General features: G+C 45.1%; 3 protein-coding genes and 1 non-coding gene across 8 annotated transcripts; 2 read left to right on the top strand and 2 right to left on the bottom strand.

Annotated features, from left to right (window-relative positions):
- Window positions 1-1,982: 1,982 nt before the first annotated feature.
- TRNAK-CUU lies at window positions 1,983-2,055 on the bottom strand. Its single transcript has one exon. It is a non-coding gene; the product is annotated as a tRNA-Lys (tRNA).
- A 2,956-nt stretch (window positions 2,056-5,011) lies between these two features.
- LOC100842732 (protein ESMERALDA 1) lies at window positions 5,012-10,861 on the top strand. Of its 2 annotated transcripts, none has more exons than XM_003564539.4 (10): window positions 5,012-5,890; window positions 7,177-7,246; window positions 7,625-7,692; window positions 7,798-7,886; window positions 8,607-8,804; window positions 8,895-9,099; window positions 9,212-9,379; window positions 9,544-9,711; window positions 9,790-9,980; window positions 10,127-10,861. In XM_003564539.4, the coding sequence occupies exons 1-10, from the start codon at window positions 5,489-5,491 to the stop codon at window positions 10,287-10,289; spliced, it is 1,722 nt and encodes a 573-aa protein (XP_003564587.1). In that variant the 5' UTR covers window positions 5,012-5,488; the 3' UTR covers window positions 10,290-10,861. The 2 variants fall into 2 exon arrangements, with proteins under 2 accessions (XP_003564587.1, XP_024314698.1); XM_024458930.1 differs by having other exon boundaries at window positions 5,457-5,890; window positions 7,181-7,246.
- Window positions 10,862-10,980: 119 nt separating this feature from the next.
- Window positions 10,981-19,299, top strand: LOC100823152 (fasciclin-like arabinogalactan protein 4). Of its 4 annotated transcripts, XR_002963105.1 has the most exons (5): window positions 10,983-11,129; window positions 11,207-13,620; window positions 15,623-15,704; window positions 18,146-18,200; window positions 19,076-19,299. XR_002963105.1 is itself a non-coding variant. In XM_024458931.1 (3 exons), the coding sequence occupies exons 2-3, from the start codon at window positions 12,337-12,339 to the stop codon at window positions 14,416-14,418; spliced, it is 1,347 nt and encodes a 448-aa protein (XP_024314699.1). In that variant the 5' UTR covers window positions 10,981-11,129; window positions 11,207-12,336; the 3' UTR covers window positions 14,419-15,287. The 4 variants fall into 4 exon arrangements, 2 of the variants coding, with proteins under 2 accessions (XP_024314699.1, XP_010232543.1); XR_002963106.1 differs by lacking the exons at window positions 18,146-18,200; window positions 19,076-19,299 and adding an exon at window positions 15,868-15,962; XM_024458931.1 differs by lacking the exons at window positions 15,623-15,704; window positions 18,146-18,200; window positions 19,076-19,299 and adding an exon at window positions 14,356-15,287 and having other exon boundaries at window positions 10,981-11,129.
- Window positions 19,300-22,904: 3,605 nt separating this feature from the next.
- Window positions 22,905-24,746, bottom strand: LOC100842427 (epsin-3). The gene is made up of 4 exons (XM_003564538.4): window positions 24,143-24,746; window positions 23,873-23,995; window positions 23,579-23,740; window positions 22,905-23,484 (listed from the first exon to the last, which is right to left on the bottom strand). Exons 1-4 carry the CDS (start codon window positions 24,247-24,249, stop codon window positions 23,109-23,111), a joined length of 768 nt encoding a protein of 255 aa, XP_003564586.1. The 5' UTR covers window positions 24,250-24,746; the 3' UTR covers window positions 22,905-23,108.
- Between the last annotated feature and the right edge of the window lie 915 nt (window positions 24,747-25,661).

Here is a 25,661-nt window from a genome sequence, read left to right as displayed (position 1 = left end):
AGCAAAAACAAAAATCGAAACGGAATTATGTAAAGAACCTAACATAACGTGCATCATAAGATCAAGTGGCCCCGGGATATTATTCAGAAATACTGGTGCGATGCTACGGTTAGAAAAAATAATTCGAAACGGAATTAAAACAACTTAGACTGTTGGATGTAAATAAATGGAACAAAAACAATAATATACATTAGTAGCAAAGGAAAATGCACCGCTAGTCTAGTGACTTGGAGCGCTTGTGTAAATTTGTCATTGTAATTGGAAATTGCTAAATTCAGGTGCTACAACTTGGCAAGCTTGACCAGCTGAGGTCAAAATATGATTTCATATTTCTCTTGCGACCCAGAGACTGCCATTCATATTTTCTCGACTTATAGACCTTCTCAAAGCAGGTGTGAAGGCTATTGCATCATCGTCTCTCGCTTGCTCCTTTGATGCCAATGCTTCACCGGCATGTTTCTTACTTCAGTGGTGGAGCTCTTTGACTGACTTCCTCATATCTAATGCCGACAAGGAGAATCTAAACGAACTGATGATGATCTCTTGGTGGTTCATCTGGCTTGAATGAAATAATCGTGTCTTCGATGCTACTCGACGATCCCCATCAAAATCGTCGATGCAATCTATGATGATGTGAGGCTTTGCCAAGCTGCGGTCTCAAAATCTCATGGTTTCATTCGGTCCCCCCCCCCCCCCCCCCGAGCTCCTCTATAGGTTTTTCTAGTCGTTCTAGTCTCTCTAATTTTTCTCATGTCGCTGTTCTCCTCCTAGTACTCCTCTTGTTTTATTTTTGCGCTTGTTTAAATTCCAACTCTTAATTAATAGAATCGGCGTTGCCGTTTTTGTTTTCGTACAAAAAATACAATTGCGTAGGTCGGATGCTGGGGTGGCCTGCCGACGTGTCCTAAATAGGACTAACCGGCCAATTTTTTTTTGCAACTTTATGGATCAGAGCAGTGAAAGTGACCTCATTAGGAGTCAACCCCAAGCGCGCAACGGTGGATCCATAGGGTGGCCAGGGTGGTCCACGAACCACCCTGGAAATACAGCCCATATACATATGTACTAGTGTATTTTAAGCAGAAAAAAAAACCCCATCTTCTCATCTCGTTTCTTTCTACTGTCTGCCTAGCGATCGATCGAGGCAACGTCACGAGCATTTAGCTTCGCTGTATTCCTCGTCATAGATCTGGTAGAGAGACGCTCAGACCCACACGCCAGCACGCAGCAGCCTTTTATTGAATCAAATTAAAGGTTGCTCATTGATCTAACTAAAATTATCGCAAAATTGTTCAAATGCCGAGCTTTTCCCTGAAAAATACGAATTCCGCTTGATGCTAACTCATACCAATGGCTTGAAACAATTTGTATTGGGATACAAAAATTATACGTTGGACCAACCTGTCTTGAAATCCTAGATCGGCCACTGCAAACGCGACATTACGTCAGACACCCTCCGTGCTTCCGTCATGTCGCCGCTCCTCCAATACCCGTGAACGAGAGCCGTGCATGCAGCCAAGTCCAGCGCCATGTCGCCCACGGCTGAGAGACGGCGCATGGCTGCGGCCGTAGTCGCTGCCAGCGTTTAGACCTTTCCTGGCCCTTTCTGAAATTTGTTTTGGTCCTGGTAAGTGGTAACACGCTTCTTTTCACGAGGCTGCGATGGAGCAGGTATGATTCCCTCATTTCATCAGTCCTTTTTTCCTTTTTGGCGGGGATCAGTATAGGTATTACTGCCTATGAGAAAGCAAGTTTCAGACTTTCAGTTCTTATTTATCGTGTAGTACCAGTTTTGTTTCAGTGATTTGATTGGAATTGTAACTTTACATTTGGAGCGAAATTGGCCTGGACACTGAACTTCTAGCACAGCAGTAGTCCATGCGTTTTCTTTTTGCCCAGTTTTGTCTTGACGAATTGATCGCCGTGCGTCGATCCCGAGGGAACAAAATAGTCAGGTCAACAAAAAATTAAATTTTCTTCAGCGCCCACCGTGGGGCTCGAACCCACGACCACAAGGTTAAGAGCCTTGCGCTCTACCAACTGAGCTAGACGGGCTACGTTCAATAAATCTAATTACAATTTTCATATTCGTGCATACAGGTCGAAACCTAGATCTACTAAAGAAGACTTGGGCGTGTTGTTGAAGAAGCAAGTTCTTTACCGAAAGGACGGAATATCCATCACCAACTATGCAAGCGACAGCTTGGAAAAGAAAACACGGAACATTTTCCTTGGTTTCAACTTTGTTTTGAGTCCTGACGTGTGTGTGTATGTATATTATATATCATCTTCTGGAAAGAAATTTGATGTTATTTGGCACATATTTCGAAACATGGCAATAGTCTTACGACCCGTTTGGTACCACTCATTTTTATTTCAACCAGGGTTGCAAGAGGGCTCCCACTTAAGTCCTGATTCTAGTTCATTCGGCATTTGCTAGTTCAATATCTTAGCTCAAAATTTGAACTAGAATTGAAAATTGAACTAGAAGTGGTTCTTAGGTGGGAGGCCACTTATAACCCTAATTTCAACCAAAAAAATTATAAGATTTCATTTGGTTGAATTTAAATTGATTTCAAATTCAAACATCATGTTTGTCTACCACATAGATTTGTAAAATGAGAGATAGTCTCATAAAAATGATGCGTTTTAGATAGAAATTGGGGTTAGGTATAAGTGTGATTCCGTGGAATTTCATATTGAATTCTTATACACGATTCTATGCTAACCAAACAAGTTGGTTCGTGAAATTCAAAATGAATGACTCAATTCAACTTCCAAATGATGGGAGCCAAACGAACTGTTGTTGAGAATGTAAATTAAATAGGTTTGCTTGCGAGGTGGGGGATCCTTGGGTCCTCCTATATGTGTTTAGTAATATGAATTGTGTGGTCATTATCGGTGGCTAGGGTGTGATGTCGTCGAGAATAAAGGTATTGTGGTTCTTCCTCAGTTGTGGTGCTGGCTTATCGGACGGTGCCATGAGGCTAGAGAGTTTTACTCGCCGCAGGTTTGGTGTGCTCGATCTTGCAGATTTTGGGTACGTTGTGTCTTCGTAGATCAATTCATACATATTTGATGAGTTTTTATCGGTGTGTCGTGGTGCTTTTGATGGCAGAGACTTTGTGGCTTTAGAGTCTTTCGATGACATTCTGCTGAAATGTTGTGGTTTGGTGACTTGTACTTTTAGGGTGTCATCTTTAGGCCAAGCACGTTCAACGCTTACGACTTCTCATTGTTTTGGATGTGCAACTCAAGGGCCATTATGAAACTTAGAAGACAATCTTGTTCTTATAGATGACAAGTGACAGTGTTACAGCTTTAGTCTAATTGCAGTATCCTTGTTGAATCATCGACAATATTTCAGATTTGCAAATATTGACACCACGAAGAATTCGTCTTTGTGAAATTTCATTGTAAGTTTTTGTTATGTGAGACATTTTATATTTGTTGTTGTTCTCGACAACAATTAGAGTAAGGGGTACCAATGCTCGATGGCACAAGTGCGGGTATAAAAGTAGGACGTGTACGCCGGCCTTATAGCGAAGGTCGTTGTACACTTGGACAAGTTGGCACGTCGACATTTTTTGAATAGGTTCGGTCGACTCTGCGGGTGCGACTTAATCTTTTGTTAGGAAAGGCTTCGAGGAGGTTGTTAGCCAAGGGTTTGGGCCGAGCGGATCTTTCCAAGACACCTTTTGGTGAGAGATTCGTCGGGGCCGTCTCGTACTTGGACCGAACGCGTTTTTCCAAATATCGAGGTTAGGATATTCTCGGAACTCTAACCCAACCCTTTCTCCTTCGAACCCGTGCCAACCAAGGTTAGCTCAGAGCCTTGAAACTAGAATCCCGTAGAAGGCTTCCTCGAGGCCGATCGACTTTCAGTCGAGAGCGGCGCGCGAGAGCGAACCTTAGAGGGAGCACTCTAGCCCTCTCCCCTTAAGTTTATTCAAGTGAGAGTGAATAATACATGCCCCCATGGGGGATATTTATAGCATAGGGGTTCATGAAATGACCATGGCTACCCTTGAGGGAGAGAAAAGTGGGGGCAAAGTGGTAAAAGTAGCTCCTTGGTTCATAACTTTTGTGTGCACCATGTGAAAAAAGTGGGACTTGGTCCATGGTCCACCATGGACTAAGGGCTTTCTCCTCACACCTTTCTTACCCCCTACTCTGGCTCATTTGACCCTTTGACCATGGCATGAGATGCTTGACTTGTTGACTTGTCTTCCTTTGCCACGTAGGATTGATCTTGCCACGTGGGCGTCTTGACTCATGCTTGGGAAATGTTGATTTGGTCGTCGCCACGTAAAATTTACGGCCCGGCCCATATAAAAGTTTTATTTTAGTACAACAATATTGTTTTTTGTTTTATAATCTAAAGCATTGTATCTGTAGGTGTAATGTGCGTTTGAATAAATTATGGAGTATATATGTGATTCTAAAGGAAAAAAAAAAAGAAAACTTCGAGGCAAGGGAAGAGATCAACGCAAAGTTTATGGAAAGATCCAGAATGGAGGAAAGCGTGTCAATGTTGTTTTTGTGATTTCAGATGCGATTTATTTCCACATGTTTTCACTTTACACTCTCGCTAAATTAAAAAAAGTTCCATCAGTATGAATGTATGACGCAGCACATTTCTTGAGCGTTAACATTTTGTATGTGGGCCTTGTATGTGCTGCAACAACATATTCTCCAATTCCAATTAACACACCAAAAGCACACGTGTTAGCATAGAGAAGGACCCAGCACTAGCAGGCCAACATCGACAATTCTTTAACGAACAAATCGCTGACAAATTCCATTATCGATACGTCGTTCATTTCCCCTTTCCCTCTCTTGTCACCAACCACGCTCATCAAGCAAGGAGGACCATTTTTCCATCACGGTCTTGGCAAGATCGCAAACGTATCTCTTCCCAAACCCAGCTGTCCACCACCCACGCACGCGAGATTATGCTGACTAGTCCAAACACTCCAAACCCCCGAATCCAAACATCAGACCTTCCATTTCGACGTCACTCTTTTCCTGTCCCGTGCTGCTCTGCCCCCACCGGCCGCCCCAAAACAAAACAAGAGACCAGAAAAAACCGTATCCCCGGTCAGCGACGGGCGGCGCCAGCCGACGAGCCCGCAGCCAAACCCGCACCCATCGCCCAAAACCCCCCCAAAACTTCGACCGCGACCGAGGAGGCCACCTCACCGCGACGACGCGGCCCCTAGTCCGTACGCGCTCACGCGCCGTGCGCCCCCCCTCCCCCCTATTCGTTCGAACTAGCACAGCTGCAGCAGCAGCAGCAGCAGCAGGTCAGCGCCTCCTCCTCCGCCAGTCCGTCCGCCTCCCTCTGCTTCTCTCGGCCTTCGCTTCGTCGTTCAAGTCCGATCGACCACGCGGCGGAAATCCTGACGCCAGTGGAGTAAAACTCTTCACCCAACGGTCTGCGGTGACGTGTACTGGGGCGTGGGGTGCGGGGGTTCCGGAGGCTTCGATGCAGAACCACGCGTACAGCCGGCTGGGGAGCTTCGGCGGCGGCAACGGGGCGTTGCCGTCCCCGCCGTCGTCCCCGCGGCGGGCGTGGGGAAGGAAGCCGTCTGCGAAAGGGGGGTCGGCGAGGGCGGCGACTGGGGCCGGCGCCGGTGCGGGGAGGGGAGGAGGCGGCGCGGTGCGTCGAGCGGCGCGGGTGGTGCTCGCGGCGCTGCTGCGGCGGCAGGCGGTCTTCCTCTTCGCTCCGCTGCTGTACGTGGCGGCGATGCTGCTCTACATGGGCTCCATCTCTCTCGACAGCGTGCCCCGCATCATCTCGCGCCCGGCGCCCGGATCGCTGTACCGCAGCCCGCAGCTGTACGCCCGCCTGCGCGCCGACATGGACGCCGACAACGCCACCGACGCGGTGAGTGCCTCTCCCCTGCACATCCGCGGGCCGGACCTGTTGGACTCGGAGTTTGTGTTTGCGATCAAAGTATTTGCTCGATTTGGGTTGCGGGCGAGTTGTGTGGATGCTCGGTTCAAGTGTTAGGTGCGGTGTTGGGTACTTGGACCATTGGATGGGGTAAGTTTCAGCGTCTGTTAAGTTTGATAGTTGGATGTAAGCTAAGCTTGTACGCGTCTTCAGAAACTAATTTTGTGGTTGTTTGTTTGTGGCTCATACTTGTTTGGATTGTTATAGTGCGTGATGCTGGTTAGGTCGGATTTGGGCCAGTTTCCCCCTCAATTGCTGCTGCAGAATTACAATACGATTATAAAAATGTGGACACATCAGTTGTAGGTTATTTATTCCTCAAGTTACTTTGTGCATATGTATGGTGGGTGACGGGGCAAACTTTTAAACACACTTTAGATTCGTTGGGGACCCAGTATATTATCTTGGAGACACTGGTTAGCTTGGTCAGGATCAGATTATTGGAATTTGGCAGTAGTCAGATAAGCTGCTCTGAGCAAATAACATCCGTGGATGTTATTCTTATCGCCTATGGGTTCACATTGAATTACAACCTAAGATGACTGCACCTCATCTGTAAAAGAAATTCCACAAAAGTTATGGGTTGTAGCACCTTAAATAAATACCTTCTTGGTTTCTTCCTTGATAAACAGCCTAATCCAATGTGGTTATAGAAAGAAAGCAAGTTTTTTAAAAATGGTGATAGGTGACTTTTTTTATATTCAAATGTATGAAACTTGTGTATGTCTGTTGACTTTCAACTCCTGAGCACTTGGTTTCTTAGTGGTAGCTCAAGATTTACCCTTTGCTCAAGGGAAATGCCATAGGTCAATAGCAGAAAATAAGACATGTAACTGTGGCTACCTGCTACGCAATACTTTTGACTGTCACAAAGGTTTATCTTCACAACGAGGGTATAAATAATATGAGTATTCCCTAGTGGTTTAATGTACCGTTTAGTGGTTGTTTATTGTCATTTCCTGGGGATGGATGGATTTCCATGTTCCTTTTATATCGTTATATGTGCTAATAGGTATCAGGACTATAGTCTACAGTGGGATCTATCAGAGCTACATGTTCATGTTGTATGTTATAGGGAACTAGTCTTATTTTATTGTTTTTAAGATATATTTTTTCCGCATCATGTATCCTATTTGTCTGTCTCTCTTAAGTTCACATTTATGTGTTTTGCATTGCATTTATGTTTTTATTATTCTCATATTGCTACATTTTTGTAGCTAGCAACTGTATGGCGACATGCTTACAAAGGTGGTGTTTGGCGACCTTGCATAAGAAATAACACCTATGGTATGTCGATTCATATTTCTGTTCTTGACTGATCAAAATATTTGTCTTGGTTGTAATTTCAAACATGGGTAGTTTTCGTACTGTAATGGCTTTGGCCGATTCCAAAGAAGCTAAGCTTTGTTTTTCTCCACATTTACCGTTCAAAGTTTTCCAGTTTGTCTCAGGCGCATTTATTGTTATATTTGGGTGCCCTGGCATGAATCCTTTGGAAGTTATATAGTTATGAAAAGATACTTAGTGTAGTTGACATATTTGGCCATAATATATCCATTACTCTATTTTTTCACGTTAATGTATGGCAGATTCCATTATGCATGATGCACCTCACATCGAAGGAAGTATATAACAATGTATTTGGTTACTTCTGTGTTCTTGTAGATTTGCCTGAACCAAATGGCTACATATATGTGGAGGCCAATGGTGGTTTGAATCAGCAAAGGACATCAGTACTTACTTTTCATCACTATCTCTTCATTGCAGTTACCGTTTCTTTTCGCATTGTTAATTTTTGCTGCGTAACGAGTTGCTCATTGATTCCTTCTGTTTCCCAGATATGCAATGCAGTTGCAGTTGCTGGTTTTCTGAATGCAACCCTTATAATCCCAAATTTTCACTACCACAGCATTTGGAGGGATCCTAGGTCTCTTTCTTTCTGTCTTTCTGATGTGCATAAGTTTGATCGCAATTCTTTTACAATCCTAAATTTCCAGTATGACAGCATTTTCATATGCTACTGGGTTGGTATACTCCCTACCATTCTCTGTATACAGTCTTTTTTGTACCATGACATTTTCTTAGGGCTGATACAAAGTTGAATTTATCGTTGTTGATGATTTTTATAAACAACAAGAATTACGATGTACTAACTTTACCTGTACCATTCTCTATGATATATACAAGTTGATAAAGTAAAAATATGAGTTGTATACAATATTAACATTCTTTTATTGTGCTAGATTCACATAAGAGAGCTCAAATTGTTAGCTATGAATCGTTGCTTTTTTGTTTGCATGCTGTCAATGGTCTTTCATTGGCTTAAACATAACTAGTTGCAGCAAACAGGTCCTTAGTCAGTTAGTTTGAGGGAACACTTAAAAGATTATTGTATACAATACACATGTTGGCCATATTAGTGATCGTATATGTTTTTCCTTTTGTTAGTTATGCACAACTTCAAGGTTCTGAAAATTAAATTAGCGCTCATATCTACACGTGCCAATTGACAATATTTATTTGATCTCAGCAGCGTGTTTGGATATAGGGATTTCTCGAAAGTTGTGGATCTTATTTCAATTTTGATATAAATTCTGCACACAATAGCAAAAGCTACTAATGTATTTTTTTGATTTTTTTGATACAGCAAGTTTAGTGACATTTATGACGAGAATCACTTTGTCCAACATTTGAAGAATGATGTCCGAGTAGTTGACAAGGTGCCTGAGTTCATAATGGAGCGGTTTAGTCACAATTTGAGTAATGTGTTTAATTTCAAGATAAAGGCTTGGTCTCCTATTCAATACTACAAAGATGTTGTTCTTCCTAAGTTGATTGAAGAAAGGTGGGTTGAAGCCAATTCGGTATACTTCTGGTATTATGAGTTTAACTGTTACATACATGACCTTTTAAAGCTATTTTCTGTATATTATAGGCTCATAAGGATATCACCTTTTGCAAATCGGCTGTCGTTTGATGCTCCTCCTGCTGTTCAGCGACTTAGATGTCTTGCTAACTTTGAAGCCTTGAAGTTTTCTAAACCAATCACAACTTTATCTGACACTTTGGTTTCTCGAATGAGAGAAAAAAGTGCTGAAAACAATGGCAAATATGTAGCTGTGCATCTCCGTTTTGAAGAGGTTCGTTTTCTTCTTTAAAAGATGTGTGCTACATGTGCATGAATTCCACTTCTGGTTGAATGCCCGTGGTTACCAGGCAAGAGAACTGTTATCCATTAATTTTCTTCTGTAGGATATGGTTGCCTTCTCTTGTTGTGTATTTGACGGTGGTGATGAGGAGAAGAAGGAATTGGATGTAGCCAGGGAAAGAGGCTGGCGTGGAAAATTTACCAGGCCTGGACGTGTAATAAGGCCTGGAGCAATAAGGATGAACGGGAAATGTCCCCTTACACCTTTGGAGGTATGCTAGTATGGTATGCTGATCTGAGAGATGCTTCAGAAATTTCATTTTGAATTGAATGTAAACTATATTTCCAGCAAGTTTATTCTGATTTCAACAATAGCTGCTGCTGATTTATTTATTTTCTCCCAAAGATTGAGATGTTCCTGCTGTATGCTGTCTAGGTTGGATTAATGCTTCGTGGAATGGGTTTCAGCAATAACACTTCAATCTATTTGGCTTCTGGAAGGATATATAAAGCAGAGAAGAATATGGTTCCTCTCCTTGAAATGTTCCCTCTCTTACAGACAAAAGAAACATTGGCATCAGATGAAGAACTTGCCCCATTCAAGGTTTGTTGGGATTAGGGCTGCAAAATATTATTTAACAACTTTGCAATATGGCTCTAACATGGTGTGCATGTCTTCCAGAATTTCTCCTCGAGGATGGCAGCTATTGACTACAGTGTTTGTGTTCACAGTGAGGTTTTCGTGACTACTCAAGGTGGAAATTTTCCTCATTTCCTTGTTGGTCATAGAAGATACATGTATGGTGGGCATTCCAAGACAATTAAGCCTGATAAAAGAAGATTGGCCATACTCTTCGATAGTCCACGTATCGGGTATGTCATTGTGGTTAATGGCTGGCAAAGAGCTCTTAATTACTTCTTCGTTCTGGAAGACTTGCATGTTCTTTTGTTCAAACTGTACTTCCTTTTTTGAAATCATGAGTTTCCTTTTGTTCAAACTGTACTTACTTTTTATGCAGATGGAAATCATTAAAACGTCAATTGCTCAATATGAGATCACACAGCGATGCCAAGGGTATTGAAATGAAAAGAGCAAATGAATCTATATACACATTTCCATGCCCTGACTGCATGTGTCGTTCAAACAAATCAGAGCAATCTAAATCCATCCAGGCTAGATAGCATCTGTTTTGACTGGCTTCATTGACCCTGATTCTTTTTGGAATCACAGTATAGTGTGCTCATTCTTTGCATGCCGTCTGGTGGTGTTATGTTCCATATCAAGCACCCCTATTGCAGCGTTGCTCATTCCATTTTCCCTGGTTGACTTTTATCAAATACGGAAAAGCTTTGTGTGTTCTTTTATCAAATACGGAGTATTAAAGAAGAGCAAGAAAGAGTTGCACGACATGCATTACAATTGATGCAAATTGGACGCAAAAATATACAATCGGCGCCCCGGGTTGAGATTTGCAGACATGCTCAGATTATTTCATCTAAGCTAACTCTGTCTAACAATACACTGGTCTTCGTCTACAACAGATGTATCCTTTAGTCTTAACCATCTATCTCTATTCTCTAGGTCCATATTCCTTGACAATGCAGTGTCAATCTGCTCTGTGTAGTCAGTAGTCTGTAGTGGCAGTTCCCTTGTACATTGCAAAGCTAGCAAGCAATCGCAGATCTTACTATACAAATTTTGAAGCAAAGACAGACAATATTCATTTTGGTGTAATGCATTGATGGTTTTATCTGATGTTGGCCCCTTGTCTAGCGTGTTATCTGTTCTTTGGAGTAATACTATGCAGGGTATATTATCGTTTTGTTGGAGGGTTTTGTTCTTTGCTGTAATTTGGTTGCACAGTTACAAATTATCATCAGCTCAAAGAAAACATCCAAAAGGTAAATTGTGTTGTCAGACGTCGGTTTCCTATTATAATTGGGGTCATCGGAGAATCAAGATGTTTGTTCCAGAGCAAGATATTAGCGAGCATTCAAGTACATTATGGATTTGTGGCAGAGGTAAACCATTCTTTCCAACTGACGTATTATTTGTTTTCATCTCTATGCGCTTGTTAATTGGGTGATTTACTACGTAGAGGACGCAATCGGCAATAATGCAAAGCAGCTTTCATAGTCGAGGCCGGTCAGTCGGCCACATGCCCGTTTTGGCGGTTTTCAGTACATGGAGATGTACTCTGCTCGCATCATTACCGTCAATACTTGTGAAAAGAAGCTGGTGAGTAGTGAATAACCTTTTCCTTCCGTGAAATTTCTGACGGACTTCAAATTCTCCCTTGGCACGTTATCCAATTTCTTTATCTTATACTCCTACATCTTTAGGCAGCTGCATGTTGCTATTGCTACTTCTATACACCACGTTTTCGCCCAAACAAAAATGACCACACCTAATTTAGTACTCATGCGGCATATACAATTTGTGTTCTAATGTTGGTCGTAAGGCTAGCAATTAAGATCGTGACGAACTTTAGAAAATAAAAGGATGAACTTTAGCATAGCATTAGCCCTAGCAAATACACCCTCCATTCCAAATTTTTGGGTGTATAATTTTTGTTTATTGTCAAAAATATTAATGTTTGACCCATCTTATCTTATAACAAAAATATCAATTTCTACGATGCCAAACGAAAGTCATTCGGTTCATTGTAAAATATATTTTCATAGATCTTCACTTGGCGATGTTGATATTTTTTTGCTACAAATTTAATCAAAATTTTGAAAGTTTGACAATAAAAAAACATATACGCGCTACATTTCTCAAAATCACGGAGATTCGCCCTGTTTTACATGTAGTTTCGTTTTTACATTCAGTCGAATAGTGCCGACGCACACGTGAGCCGACCCGCGCATGTACACACTTAGCAAAAGTGACCGGGTAGACTGGGCGCTGGCGTAGGTGCAAGAATCCATCCCACCTACACACTTCGATCGACGCCATTATTTTTGAGCTGTCCTTCAAGAACGCTGCTAGTACTCCGTAGCTTTTTCTTTGACGATTACTCTACAGCAACAGAAAGCTCGTAATCTCCCTGCAAGAAAAAAAAAGCTCGTACCTAAAAAAACACACCAAACAAGCCAAGAGGAAAATCACAAATTATTCTCTCTCCCTCGTCACCTGTCACCTTCTTTTCCTCTTCACCCCTCGGCCATCTTCTTCTATCTCCTCATCACTCCCCGCTCCAGTCAGTCTCAGGACGTCACTAGCGAGATGGGGAGAGGCGTTCCTCCCGATTCACGCCCCCCGCTCGGGCCGCTGGTCCTGCTTGTGCTTCTTGCCGCCGTGCTGCCTTCCCCGGCGGCGGGGGTCAACGTGGCCGCCGTGCTCGCGGCGTTCCCCAACTTCTCCGACTTCCTGCGGCTGCTCACGTCCAGCCCCGTGGCCGGCGAGCTGACCGGGCGGTCGTCGCTGACGCTGCTGGCCGTGCCGAACGCCAACCTGCCCCGCTCGCCCTCCGCTTTCGCCGCGGCCTCCGGCGCCGACCTCGCCGACGTTCTCAGGTACCACGTCCTCCTCGAGTACCTCTCCCCGTCCGACCTCGCCCGCCTCCCGGCCTCCGGGAAGCTCGTGACCACGCTGTTCCAGACCACCGGCCGCGCGCCCTCCGACCTCGGCGCCGTCAACCTCACTTCTTCCGCAGCCGGAGGCCACTCTTCCACGGTTGTCGTCCACTCGCCAGCGCCGTCGTTCCCGGGGTCGAACGCCACCGTCCTCGGCGCCGTCACCAGGGAGCCGTACAACATCAGCGTGCTCGCCGTGGGCGGCCTCATCGTCCCCTCCGGCTTCGACATCGCGGCCTCCGGTTCCGAGAGCCGCCCCGCGGTCAACATCACCCGCGTCCTCGCCGACGCGCGGGGCTTCAACGTGGCCGCCTCCATGCTCGAGGCCTCGGGCGTCGCGGACGACTTCGAGGCCGACGAGCGCGGCGCCGGCATCACCGTCTTCGTCCCCACCGACGACGCATTCGCCGCTGGTGGCCTCCCCGACGCCGCCGGCCGCCTCCAGTCCCTCCCCGCCGACCGCAAGGCCGTCGTGCTGCGCTTCCACGTGCTGCACTCCTACTACCCGCTCGGCTCCCTCGAGTCCATCGTGAACCCCGTCCAGCCCACGCTCGCCACCGAGTGCACCGAGGCCGGCCGCTTCACGCTCAACATCACGCGCTCCAACGGCTCCGTCGCCATCGACACCGGCGTCGTGCAGGCCTCCATCACCCGCACGGTGTTCGACCAAAATCCCGTCGCGGTCTTCGCCGTCTCCAAGGTTCTGCTGCCCAAGGAAATGTTCGGCCAGGGGAATACCGCTAGCGCGGCCGCGGCGGCAGCGCCTCCGGCCGCCATGGCTCCGGACGCGTCTGATGACGGGCCGACGCCGCCGACGAAACTGTCATCGCCGCCAGTTTGGGCTACGGCAAGAGGCGCAAATTGGTCGTGTATAGGATTTGTCTACCTGCAGCTTCATCTGCTGCTGCTGCTGCTGCTGCTACTACTACCTCTGGTATGATGAGATCCAGGTGGCTTGCTTTCTCAAATTTTGTTCTTCTTTTACTGTTTTCCCTCTTTTGGGGAGAGGATTCCTAGAGGCAAAGTAGTAGCAGCAATTATTTTTCAGTTCTTCATTGTTCACTTGATTAGGGAAATAATACCATGTGTGTAAATCTATGCATTCAATCCAGTCCAAAAACAAACAGCGTGTTTGGAGATTCTTCCCTTCAGTTCAGTTTGTGTTTGCACCGAAGGTTACGACCTCAAATGGATCGGGAGTCGGGATCATGGAGGAATTAGCATGGGAGTTAGGATCTGGGGCCGAGCATTATTTGTTTCGTTTACCCGTTTAGCTAATTTGAGAGTACAAGGTGGGGTTCCCCTGACTGTGAGGATGAGTGGGAATGGGCTGGCCAGCTGGGATGTGAATGCGGCCTGGTTGTCAACCTGCACTAGATTGTCCCGTCCCGCCTCTTCCTGCCGTCGTCGCCGTACTGCTATTCCCTCTTTCCCTCTCACATGTACCAAAGCAGACTATGAGGCCTGGTTGTCAACCCAGTTTGCAAGGAAAACCTACGAAAAATATTTGAACTTCTACTAGGCTCTTCCCCTCCTCTGGCAATTTGGCTGATGACCTTGTATGGTGCTACCTTCTCACATTTATGATGACACGGGGGTTTTCTGTTAAAAAAAAGATTTAAGCCAATATTGATTTTATTTATTACATAACTGAGTAATTTCATGCCAGGAAAAAGAAATGAGGTGTGGCTTCTCTAGGATGCAAAGTTGTCAGAATGTTTATAGCGGCTAGGTTTTTTCTCCTGGTCAAACAGAATTCAGTCTTGCCATGACCATGATGATATGGTAGCTGCGTTGGAGAAACTACAAGTCATTGGTTCGGTTAATTGTTGGCCTTGTGGGGTTGCCCATCTGCATCCTACAATAACATGAAAAGGTCCACGATGGTACTGTCTCATGCACTTGCACCTATCATCTATGTTTTCCACGCTCTGAGGTCTTTATCATGCTGCGGATACTGTTAATTTCACATGTGCACTATTTTTTTTGCCTCCTATGTGCACTTGCCAACTGCCGACTATTGTGCTGCAGCTTACATTTATGAGATAGTGGAACTTCATCAGTGCTGAATAACTTGAGGTTGCCCATCATTTTCTTTTCTTTTTTGATTTTCTCGCCCTTAAGGTAGTACTCATACAAGTGGGCAATAGTAGGGGTATCAGGTATGCAGTATTCCTTTTTGTTGTTACATGTGTGTACTAGCTAATGATTATGCTACATTGGTTTCCCTTGAGATGAGTGATTGTGCTTACACATAAAATGAGCACAACAGAAATCTCGTGTATACTCCCCCTCCTTTCTGTATCTAACTGCATGTCCTTTTTAAGAAAAAGAAAATGTATGTACAGTTACTGCAGGGTGTTGTCAGTTTTAAGTTGTGTTTCAAGAATGTAAAACGGATTAAATCAATGTTCTTAGTGGTATAAAGTAGCATTTGTTTTCTCCAAATTAAGGGGCAGATAACAGCACACTAGTGTAGCAAGGGATCAGTCTTACTGTGTCAGTAGGCTGGAGGGAAATAAAGTTGCTTCTGTATTCTTGCGATAACAGTTATGTAAGATTGTTTAGTTTTTTGTCAGAATGTAAGATTGTTTATTGCGACATTTTAAGGACTTGAAATACATGGAAAAAGACATCTTAGACATATCACATGCTAAGAATTCTTAGATGAAAAAAAGGCATGAAGCAACTTCAGATATCCCAAACTGGTAGGGCAAACTGCTAAGAATTCTTAGTGGAGGTTCTTGATTGATGCAGCAACGAAATTTAGTCTGTGGTCAGTCGCATGGTAGCGTTTATATGTTATTTTACTTCCTACGAGTAGTATTTTGGATGATTAGCTACTAGCGAAGTAAAAATGTACAAATATATCACCTTGGAACTAGCTGCAACAAAATCTGTGTATGTATGAACTTTTTTCCACTGTTTTTCGTTAGGGAAATTGAAGAAGTAGCAGTACTGGTTGCAGTGATTATTCATTACTGAAGAAAGTACATGATTCCTGACTATTTTCAACTGGTGAGTAAGATCATGATTTGTTTACCGAGCCTATGTTTTCTGGCCTTTGGGACTACTTTGAGATGTGTGTTCATTAAAGTTTCCTATATTTTCTGGGCTTCGGATTGCTTTGAGATGAAGTACAGGTAATCAGATTTTTCTATGTATAACGAACACTTTTCAGGATATTTAAGAGTCATGTGTTATGTGCAAGAGAATACGCTACTAGCATATTGGAACCATCTGCCACTGGTAATGGACCTGCCCTTGATTTGCATCTGGCTAAACATGAATACGCCGTCAACATTAGTTTGTACAGTGAAAAATTGTGAGCGTGGTGTCTTCGTGCGGAAAGATGCTCGTCCCTAATCATCTAATATCTAATTAAAATAGAAGAAATTGTATGACGTAGATTGTTTCAAAGTTATCGTACGGCTGAAAATAAATCTAGATTTATCTTAATAGAATATGAAAATCTACGTGCGGCCGGAAAAAAATATATTACCAATTGGAATCCGGTTCCAATTGCTTCAACAGAAGCTACGTCAGCTTAAAAAAACAAAAGCTACGTCGGCCGGCAGAAGTGCAGAAGAAGTTTTTTTTTTTTACGTGTAGGTGTAGCAGAAGAAGTTTTATTTGCCATCAATTGGAATAACTCTACAAACTTAAAGCCGAAGAGTTATTCGCTCCCTCGACGCTCCACGTCCGCGCATTGGCGGGTTTGTTTCGGCTTTACGCGGGCACTTTTTCGGTTTTTGTCCGGTCTGGATGATTTGTTCGGTTTTCTTTCGATCTGAGGGCGTTGGCATGCGAGCCGGTGGTCGGCGGGACGGCCAGCGCGAGCCATGCGGTGGTGTACATGCATGCAGACGCGTGTCTTCGGAGCTTTCGAGAACGCATGCGCTGGCGGGCTAAGTTCGTTCTGGTGCCTTCTGCTGGACGTTACATTTAGGCTGCTAGCCCCCCTGCTCCAGCACGCCACTCCATCGCCCCCCTTCCCCCATCCAAATTTCCATCCCTGCAGTGCCGGCGCCGCTGCTTGCTCCGGCCGGCCGCTAGCCCCCTGCTTCAGCACGCCATTCCATCGCCATGGTCCGCTCCGATGCACGATCCCCTGCTCCAGGGTAACGCCCAACCCCATCCCAAATCTCCTTCCTGTGTACATAGGGAGGCGGCAGAGATCAACTGGGAGGCCACCGAAGTCAAGAAAGCAGCAGCGGGTGAGCGCAAGCCGAGGATGAGACGCAGCGCGCCCTGCGGGACAACGCCAGGGAGCACCGGGAAGACTACGGCCGCGGCGCCGGCTCCGGAGGAACGGACCACCGCCCGTCGTAGGGCGGGCGCGACGAGGAAGGAGGTGTGAGGCCCGCGCTGCGGCGGCCAAGGCCGGCCAGCTGAGCCTGACACGAGCGCAGGCAGCGGCTGGCGGTTGGTACGTTTGTAGCGCGATGAGGGGATCCGGCTATGTATGCTTGTAAGATACCGCCTCGTCGCCGAGTTCAACTGCGGCTGCCGCAAGTTACGTGCTACACTGCCTCTGTCGTTGGCGTGGCTGCACCTTCCGCCGTCCTCCTCGAGAACCTCACGCCCGCCGTCTCCGGCGCACCGCCGTCTCATGACGAAGCTGCGGTCGTGCCTACATCAGCGCCTGCGCCGCCCAGTTCCGCCGCATGGTACACCAGGTCACCGGCCGATGACCTCGATTTCCCCTCCCACGCCCCCGCCTCCCTCGTCAAAACAATGGCGGAGGCAGCAGCGACAGGCAGCGGATCATGCCAGGTTTGGACAGGATATCCGCTCTTTGATGTCAGCAAATGATCCGATTGGTTTGTCCATCAAATTAGATGAAGATATTATTAGGATCATTCTTCTTTATTTTTTCAGTTTCTGCTTCTGGTTACAGGACTTTCAGTTGTGATAAGAAATTTAGCAAAACAGAGCACATAGCTGTCAGGTAAGGGATTTCGTTCGTGGTCGTCACTGATCGTTTTACTTAGCTTAGAAGTTAAGAATGTTGTATGTTTGGGCAAATAGGCTCGCTGCCAAATCTCCATTTTTACACATCGATACCTTGCGACCCAAATGATTCGATTGGTCTGTCAATCAAAGATGAACATATATATCAAATGGTATAGGACTATCTGAAATTTCGTGTTGATCTTGATCCTATCAAAGGAGCTGCTGCACTTTGTTCAGTAATTGTTCAAGAGGTCGGTAAATCAGTAGTAACTCTTATTTCAGCTTTATGTGTTATATTTCAAATTGATGCTTACACACGTTTGGTCTTGAAATCTTGACGAGTTAATTTGTTTCTTTCTAAACATCAGTTCTCATATTTGCTATTTATTTTATTACTGCTATGTGGAGTTCGTTAGTAACCTTTTTGCTATGCAAGTGACCCATACTTCATGCAAGTGAACCATACTTTGAGTTGTACACTTCAACCAGCAGTTTGATTGCAGGGGCTATACAGCGAGGACGTAGAAGTACTGAAAGCGCCTGCCATCAATTCAGAGGGTAAACCAATAGCCTAATATTAATAATGGGTTGTTATCCCTTTGGCAATATAATATTTACAAAGTTCTTCCTCAGGACATGCTACTAATTTCAGACTGAAGTTCTTATAGCAATGTTGTTAAACTTCCCGAAGTTCTAAATAGAATTGTGTGCATTTTCCATATATAATTATCCTTTCTTGCAGCTTGTCTGTGCATTATTCTCTTTCCATGGTCATCGCAGTTTAACTTTGGTTCACATTGTCAATGGGTTTTTAATACACAAGGTCTGGAGCAAAAACAAGAGAACGGAAACTTTTTTGTGTGATGTGTGTGTAGTACTCTGCACCATATCCAATTGTTTTTTTATTTCTGCATCACCTTAGCAAATAGTAACTCATTCAGTTTGCTCTTTCGTTGCAAAATTAATATATCTCTTGCCACTCTATTCTAATGGATGCAGTGAAGCACTTCAACAGGTTTATTCTGCTCTTTGTCTAATATGGCACCCATCTTATTCCTTCTAACTTACATGCGAACTTTGAAAAAGATACGAAGATTGATCTATGTTATAAATACGTATAGATAATTAAAGAGTGCTTGTGGTATGACATGTATAAATAATTAAAGAGTGCTTGTGGTATGGCATACCTCTCCCTTTTTTTATACGCTCCTCGGTAAGGGAACTTCATCAACGTAAACTGTCATTGCTTTTGTTATCTTTCTCTGAAGTTTCTTCTTTTGACTTGCTCTTACAATTATGCAATCTAGATGAGTTAGTTTTCTTACAGTTATGCAGTCTGATGTGTTAGTTTTGTAGTTCCTATTGAATAAACTATAACCAATTATGGTATTGTAGTACTCCCTCACTCCCATATTAAGTGAGTGTTCATGCAGAAAAACAAAGGCAAAAGGAGGAATTCAGAAAACAAAATGAGGAAGCGAGAAGAAAGCCGTATGAGGTGAAACACAAGTTTAAGTTAATACCTTTGGTCGAAAGGATATGAAACACTTTATGAAAACTGTGGATTCATATGGTTGTTCTGTATTATTGGTTTGAGGATCTGAAACATCTAATATTCAGAACTACAGAATATTTAGATTATGTGATCTTGATGTAACTTTGGTCATGTTTGAAATCTGAAGTGTTGAAGAAATAGGTACTCCTTAAGTGTTGAAATATACATGTATCTAGACTTTTTTAGGTATAGATATATCCATATTTAGATAAATTTGAGTCACTTAATATGGGATGTAGGAAGTATTAATTTTATGTTGTATTAAGAAAAATAGGGGCTGCATAGTGAGAAAAGAAAGATCAAGTCATGTAATCGTTTCAGTTCCTAGCGACGGCGCCGCGTACACTCACTCTGTTTACTTTTCCTCACTAAATAATTCGAAAAAAAAAACATTTATATGATAATTTTAGCAACAAATAAGTCCCGATCGAATGGTACAGACGCGCGGCAATGCGCGCGTACACAGCTAGTTCGGTTTCAATACGTGCACTTCTTTTGGCTCCTACAGACAAGTCCCTCTTATTTATGATAGCTTGCGCGCGTCGAGCTACAATGTAGGTACGGTGTATATACTATTTCTAGACAAAGCTAAATGTGTATGTGTGTTGTATTTGCCTCGCTATGCAAAATATCATGTTTAGATCAGCAAATATTTTATCATGTGCTTGACAACACGTTAAAATTCTCTCGCCGTTGCCGCCGCAGTATTGCCGCACCACAGCCCGCTACGAACCTGCCGCCGCGGCCGACATGACCTCAGCCACCTGTCTTCCCCAAATGCCGCCGTGGCCACGACCGAGCCGTACTCCCTTGCTCTATCGGAGCCACCACCTGCCCTCGATGTTGTCTAGGTAAGTGTTTTTTAATGAGCTCTTTTATGGTATCGGGCCGTCAATTTTCGTTGATCATAGGGTCCAGAATGATCTATACTACCTATCAAACGCGAACAGTATACCATGTTCCAAGGACAAAACCAAAATAAAAAATCCACGCCCGTACCGTGGTTCGTGGCTTCTCGGCTTGGCCTAGCTGGCCCAATAGAGAAGAGAAGAGCATGGTTGGGAGATCGGGACAGAACCAAATGAAATCTAGGTTTTCTAGCCACCATCGTCGAGCTTCCGGGCTTCTTACTCGCCGACCTTGTGGTCTTCCTGAGCCCGCTCACGACGATCTGATTAAAATAGCATAATTCTATGGTGTAGATTGTTTCAAAGTTATCGTACGGCTGAGAATAAATCAAACCCATCCCTTGAACACAATTTTACATAAAACCCCTTACTCAACCCCCGATTGGCAACGATTTACGGCCAAAGAAAAACGAATCACAAGTAAAAAGAAAATATAGATGATTTCGATTAGAACTGCTCAAATTAAAACAAACGTACCGATCTAAAATGATGCCGATACGGACGCTATGACACTAACCGGGTAGAACCAAAAGGATCAGGCAACATCACTATGACATCATGGTGATGCCAGCAAGTCAAGAAATTGGCAATTGCTTACATAGGATCTCAACGAATTGCAAATTAAGAACATGATCCCAATTTAGTTGTCTGTTTCATCGGAACTCGACAGACATAAAATTCAAATCTCCATTTGACTGATATCATCCGTTAAAAGGACAAAATGGCACAACATTCGTCTACATAGGAAAAATTATACTCCTATCTGATATTGATTTCAGATTTTAATGGATAGGATTATTTTTGTTTTGAAAATAGGAAACTCGCTGGATATAAGCAAAAAAAATATTATCCATAGCCAGGCATAACGCCGTATTCGGATCGACCGTATTAGGTGCCAATACGCGGCTTTCAGGTTGTAGCCGTGAAACCAAGTGCAAAGCAAACAAAACCATATTTCAAATCTAAGAATCAATTAAAAATGACATAAACCAACAACGAAGAGAAACGAAGAGGAGAATTGGAATTATCGAAATTTAATATATGTTTGAGACCTTAAGAATAGAGCGAAAAAGGCAAGCTGGAACCAACTACTCTAACCGTCGGTGTCGTTCTGCCATGCGACAATCATACCTCATATGAGATGTTTAGTAAAATGACTTGATATTGAATGGGGAAAAATCTTCAAAATAAAATAGAAAAGAAATAACATGGCGTAAATGCTATGTGTATCGGATGAAAAACATGACTAGCTAACACATTCGGCTTCCATATATCCACATATGCACCGTCGCCGAATCCATGTGCATGCGGCAACATCTGCCGGTCGGTAGTAGCACGCTGGCAACGAAAATGCAAGCTCGAAGCCAATTTACCATAGGCACACCCAAACCCATGATTGTAAATCAGACACCTGAAGTAAAAAATCTATCACTATCGGCTGCCGGAAGCAATAAAATTTTTACTTGGGACAATATGACGAAATAAGGAGGATTTTCATGTCGAATGAAAAAAATCCTGAAAAAGTCATAAAGGCCATTGGATGATAGGCCTAATAGATACAAATTGGGTAGATAGAAATCAGTGCATACTGCATCATCCATTAAAAAAATATAAACATCTATAATCAATATCTAAAATGAAACTTTTGAAATATCTAAAATAAAATTTGACATGCAAATTAAAACACAACTAAAAACACATATTTTCCAACATAAGCTCAACACATTTATATTGCACATGATGTTAATAAAATAAAACTCTCTCTGTAAAACATGTCATGAGTATCTAGTCTACGGTATATTGTGTTATGAAGTTAAGCTCATACAAGCATTCGGAACATTCGATCTTATCCTTCTGAAGATATATATCAACAAAAACATGTAAAGAACTATATATTTTGTTAGGTGAAAAAATATAAAGAAACAAATTTTCCAATAAAAATCAACGAACGGTTACAAATACAATAGGTCTAAATTGAATACAAATGAATCTCTTAGAGAACGAAAACATAAAACATGACATTAACAAATCTAGCCGCGCGGGTCACTCCGCTAGTTGTATAGGATATTAGGATATAAGCAACAGACGAATTCAGGCATGTTGGCAGAATGAAAAAAAAGGTGCGCCACTCATGACTCATCTTGCTATCATGATTCATGATATGCATTCCATAGACTGCAGGTGTTAGCCTTTTCCATCGCGAGTGTCTTTGTTATTTGGTGCCAGACTTTCCTCTTGCTGAACTAGCAGCTGTTGTAATGGTGCATGGTAATAGCTAATAGTACGATTGAGAACAATTGGAATCCATGATATCTTTCAGAAAGAAGGAAAGGAATCCATAATGATATGCCAGGTGACGATGACTACCATTTGGCATGAGAAAAGTACTACTGATAGGAAAGAGAGAAAAGAAAATCTTTTTAGGCAATGGTTGCATTGAAAGCGTAAGAAGTTTGTGCACAATGTTGACGTCGAAGAAACTTTGCACTGAGGTGTTTGGAGAAATCGGTATGCAACAGGAATCTGGGATCAACATGAATGCTTCAATTGGCAGGCTATAGGGCTGATCGTAGTTCAGTTTGGTCCAGGATTAGCTAGTCCTTCCTACTTTACACTGCCGCCGTGCGCTGACAGTAGAATTTCGCTACATCTGTTCAGTGTGCTTCTGAGAATTCTGTACTTCTCTTTCCCGCAGACAAACTCTGGGGGAACCTTGGAGGCTTGGAATTTCCCATCTTATGTCCGCAATTTCCTTTCCCAGTACGTTCAGGCATCAAATTCAGAACGGAGGGAAAACAATTTAGACGGGGGCAAAGCACGTGATTACGCAACGAAGCCTGCTCGAGGAAACTGACCAGGAGACTGTACAGTGTACAACAACACAGAGCGGAAAAGAGCCTAAAAGCCTTCAGCAACGTCAGCAAACCACTGACCTTAGTCTTAGACAACCTGACATACAGTACAGGTGAGCCGAGAGGCGGCGGCCCCCTCGCGATCACTCGATCACTGGCTCAGCAGCAGCATCGCCTCCGGCCGCTGCTGCCCGAAGCCCTGGAACGGGTGATGGTGGTGATGCAGCTCCTCCACCGCCGCCTCCTCGCGCCGCTGGTCGGGTCTCGATACCAAATTCTCCTTGTCGTCGTCGTCGCCGTCCTCATCCTTCCACAGCCGGCTCTCGTACTGCGAGTTGCTCCGCGCGTAGAGCTCCGGCGCCGCCCCGCCGCCGGCGGTGCTGCTTCTGAGGTTGAAGCTGCCGAAGCCCTTGATCTCGCGCGCCACCTTGCGCGCCCGCTCGCGCTCCTCCTCCAGGAACGGGCCCCGCTCCAGCAGCCTCAGCACGCGCTCCGACTTGCTCTTCACCGTCAGACCCCAGTTGAAACTGCGTGCACCGAGGACCATCGAACATCAGAAATTTGAATACTGTAAACTGGTTCAGAAAAATGACACGTGTAGCAGAGAAAGATAAACCGGACCCTTTCTCGTCGATGTGCTGGAAGGTGGCCATCTGCTGGATGACGCTCCTGTCCTTCTGGAACTCCAAGGCGACGCTGCGGGGGCCGTGGGTGAGCAGGTGCTCCAGGAGGAGCAGCGCCTTGTACGGCTCTCGCCACTGCCTCCTGTCGAACGCCGCCAGCCTGAAGATTTCGAAGTTTATTTAACGAACGGGCAGAGAGTTGAAATGAAATGACGAGCAGAGAAAGAACATCATGGTGGTGGCGCCTGGCGATCCGGCGAGGACCGGCCGGCCGGACAAGATCGAACGTGACCTGTTGTGGAGGATGTCGGAGATCCTGACGTACTCGTCGATCTCGAACGCCTCCCGGGCGATGAGGCTCATCGTCTTCACGTTCGGCGGCGACGCGTCCCCGTTCGTCGCCTCCTCCGTCATCCTGCACATCCATTCCAGGCGCACCACTAATAAATCCGTCGAACCATAGCGCAGAGCAAATCAACGCCCAAAACGCGCACGAAAGAACACAAACGATGCATATAAATGCAGAAGTGAACAGGCAAGGGGTCGACGGGAGGCCGCTCACAGTTGCGTGGGAGTGACATCGGTGAGCGCGAGCCGCGCGGAGCGGATCTTGCCGGTGAGGTAGGAGGAGGCCTGCCTCCTGAGCTCGTAGAAGAAGGGCGCGTCCATGGCCAGCTGCAGCCTCGCGTACGGTGGTGCGCCGCGAAATTCCCCCTCCTTGTCTCCTCGATCGATCGTACCCTCGAGACTCCCGACCGAGCTGCCGCCGAGGAAAATCAGACGGAATGGAATCGGATCGGATGCGGATATAATAAAGGGCGGCGTGGTACGCTTCTTTCACCCGGCGCGGACAAATTTCGCGCGTGGGTGCGTCCGCCCGCCCCCACGCCGGCAATGGCAACCACTCCACTCGAGCGCAAGCGAACAAGCGGTGCAGGGTCAGGGTTGGGCGCGCAACCACTCCTCGATGGATCGAGCGCTGGCCGGTGACGCAGAGACGACGGAATTGGATCCGGTGGTGTTCGATGGGCTCTGGAGTCTGGACTGGACGAGCTTAATTGGAGGGGAGAACACTGCGCTCGATCCACATCCCACTGCGCCGTTTTGTCTCTAGTTCCTTCGAACCGTTCAAAAGGCAGTGAGTAGCGAGTGACGAGGATGTCGACTAGGGCGTTCGAATTTTGAATCGGCACCCACCCGGCCACCCCCGTACGTACGTACGTGGGCGGCCGTAGCTGAGGTCACGTGGTGCGGCCTGCTTGCGCGTGGCGAGCTCCCCGTGCGCCGGCGGCCCGGTGGAGTGTTCTGCAGCGCGCCGTGCCACGGTGCGTCTTTCTCGTGGCATCGCCACGGATGTGTTTTCTAACAACAGAAACGCCACCAGCCTTCCTGCGAGCCTCATGGGCTGCAACTGGAGTACAAGACAAGACCGTAAATCGAACGGCTGTTATTGCGTTTTACGTGACGCGGAGCAGATATACGTGGTGAGACAGAGGTAGTGCGTCCTCCGTCGGCCGGTCGGTCACTAGCTTTAGCTTTTCTCTTTTCCTGTAACTGTCATCCGAACGAAATGGAAGGACGGTCCATGCGTGCAGGACACGGTCTACGGGAGGGTTTTTTTTTTCTGCGAACGGGAGGAGTGTTTTTTTCTGAAAAAAGAAAAACGACCGTACGATCGATCGTGTTCCACTATCAGCAGATAACGAAATCGCAAAGTTCACCCCCACTCAGAGTTTTCACAAACTTGCTGCCCCTGGGCTAACAAGAACGCACGCCAAGGGACCAAAACTGGTTCCCAGAATAAACGACAACAGTCAAACAATAAGAAAACGTAAACACATTGGCACACAGGCCAGGATCATGCAAAATGTATAGTTTTCGACTTCTCCCCAGCAGCAGTCATGTTTTTTGGAGTTCATTCAGTCGCGTCACCCTTTTGTTGCTTCTTGACATCTCCAGCATTGTCGGCCTTTCCCTTCAGTTTCCTCTTGTCCAGGCGTGCTTGAGCTTCATGGTGTCGTAGCGCCTCTGCTTGCAGAGCCTCCGTGCCTGCTAACAAATTAGTGCGTTCAACCTACTTC

The sequence above is a fragment of the Brachypodium distachyon genome, chromosome 2 (assembly GCF_000005505.3).
Source record: "Brachypodium distachyon strain Bd21 chromosome 2, Brachypodium_distachyon_v3.0, whole genome shotgun sequence".
Taxonomy (NCBI): Eukaryota; Viridiplantae; Streptophyta; class Magnoliopsida; order Poales; family Poaceae; genus Brachypodium; species Brachypodium distachyon.
This window is presented reverse-complemented; position numbering and strand designations above follow the sequence as displayed.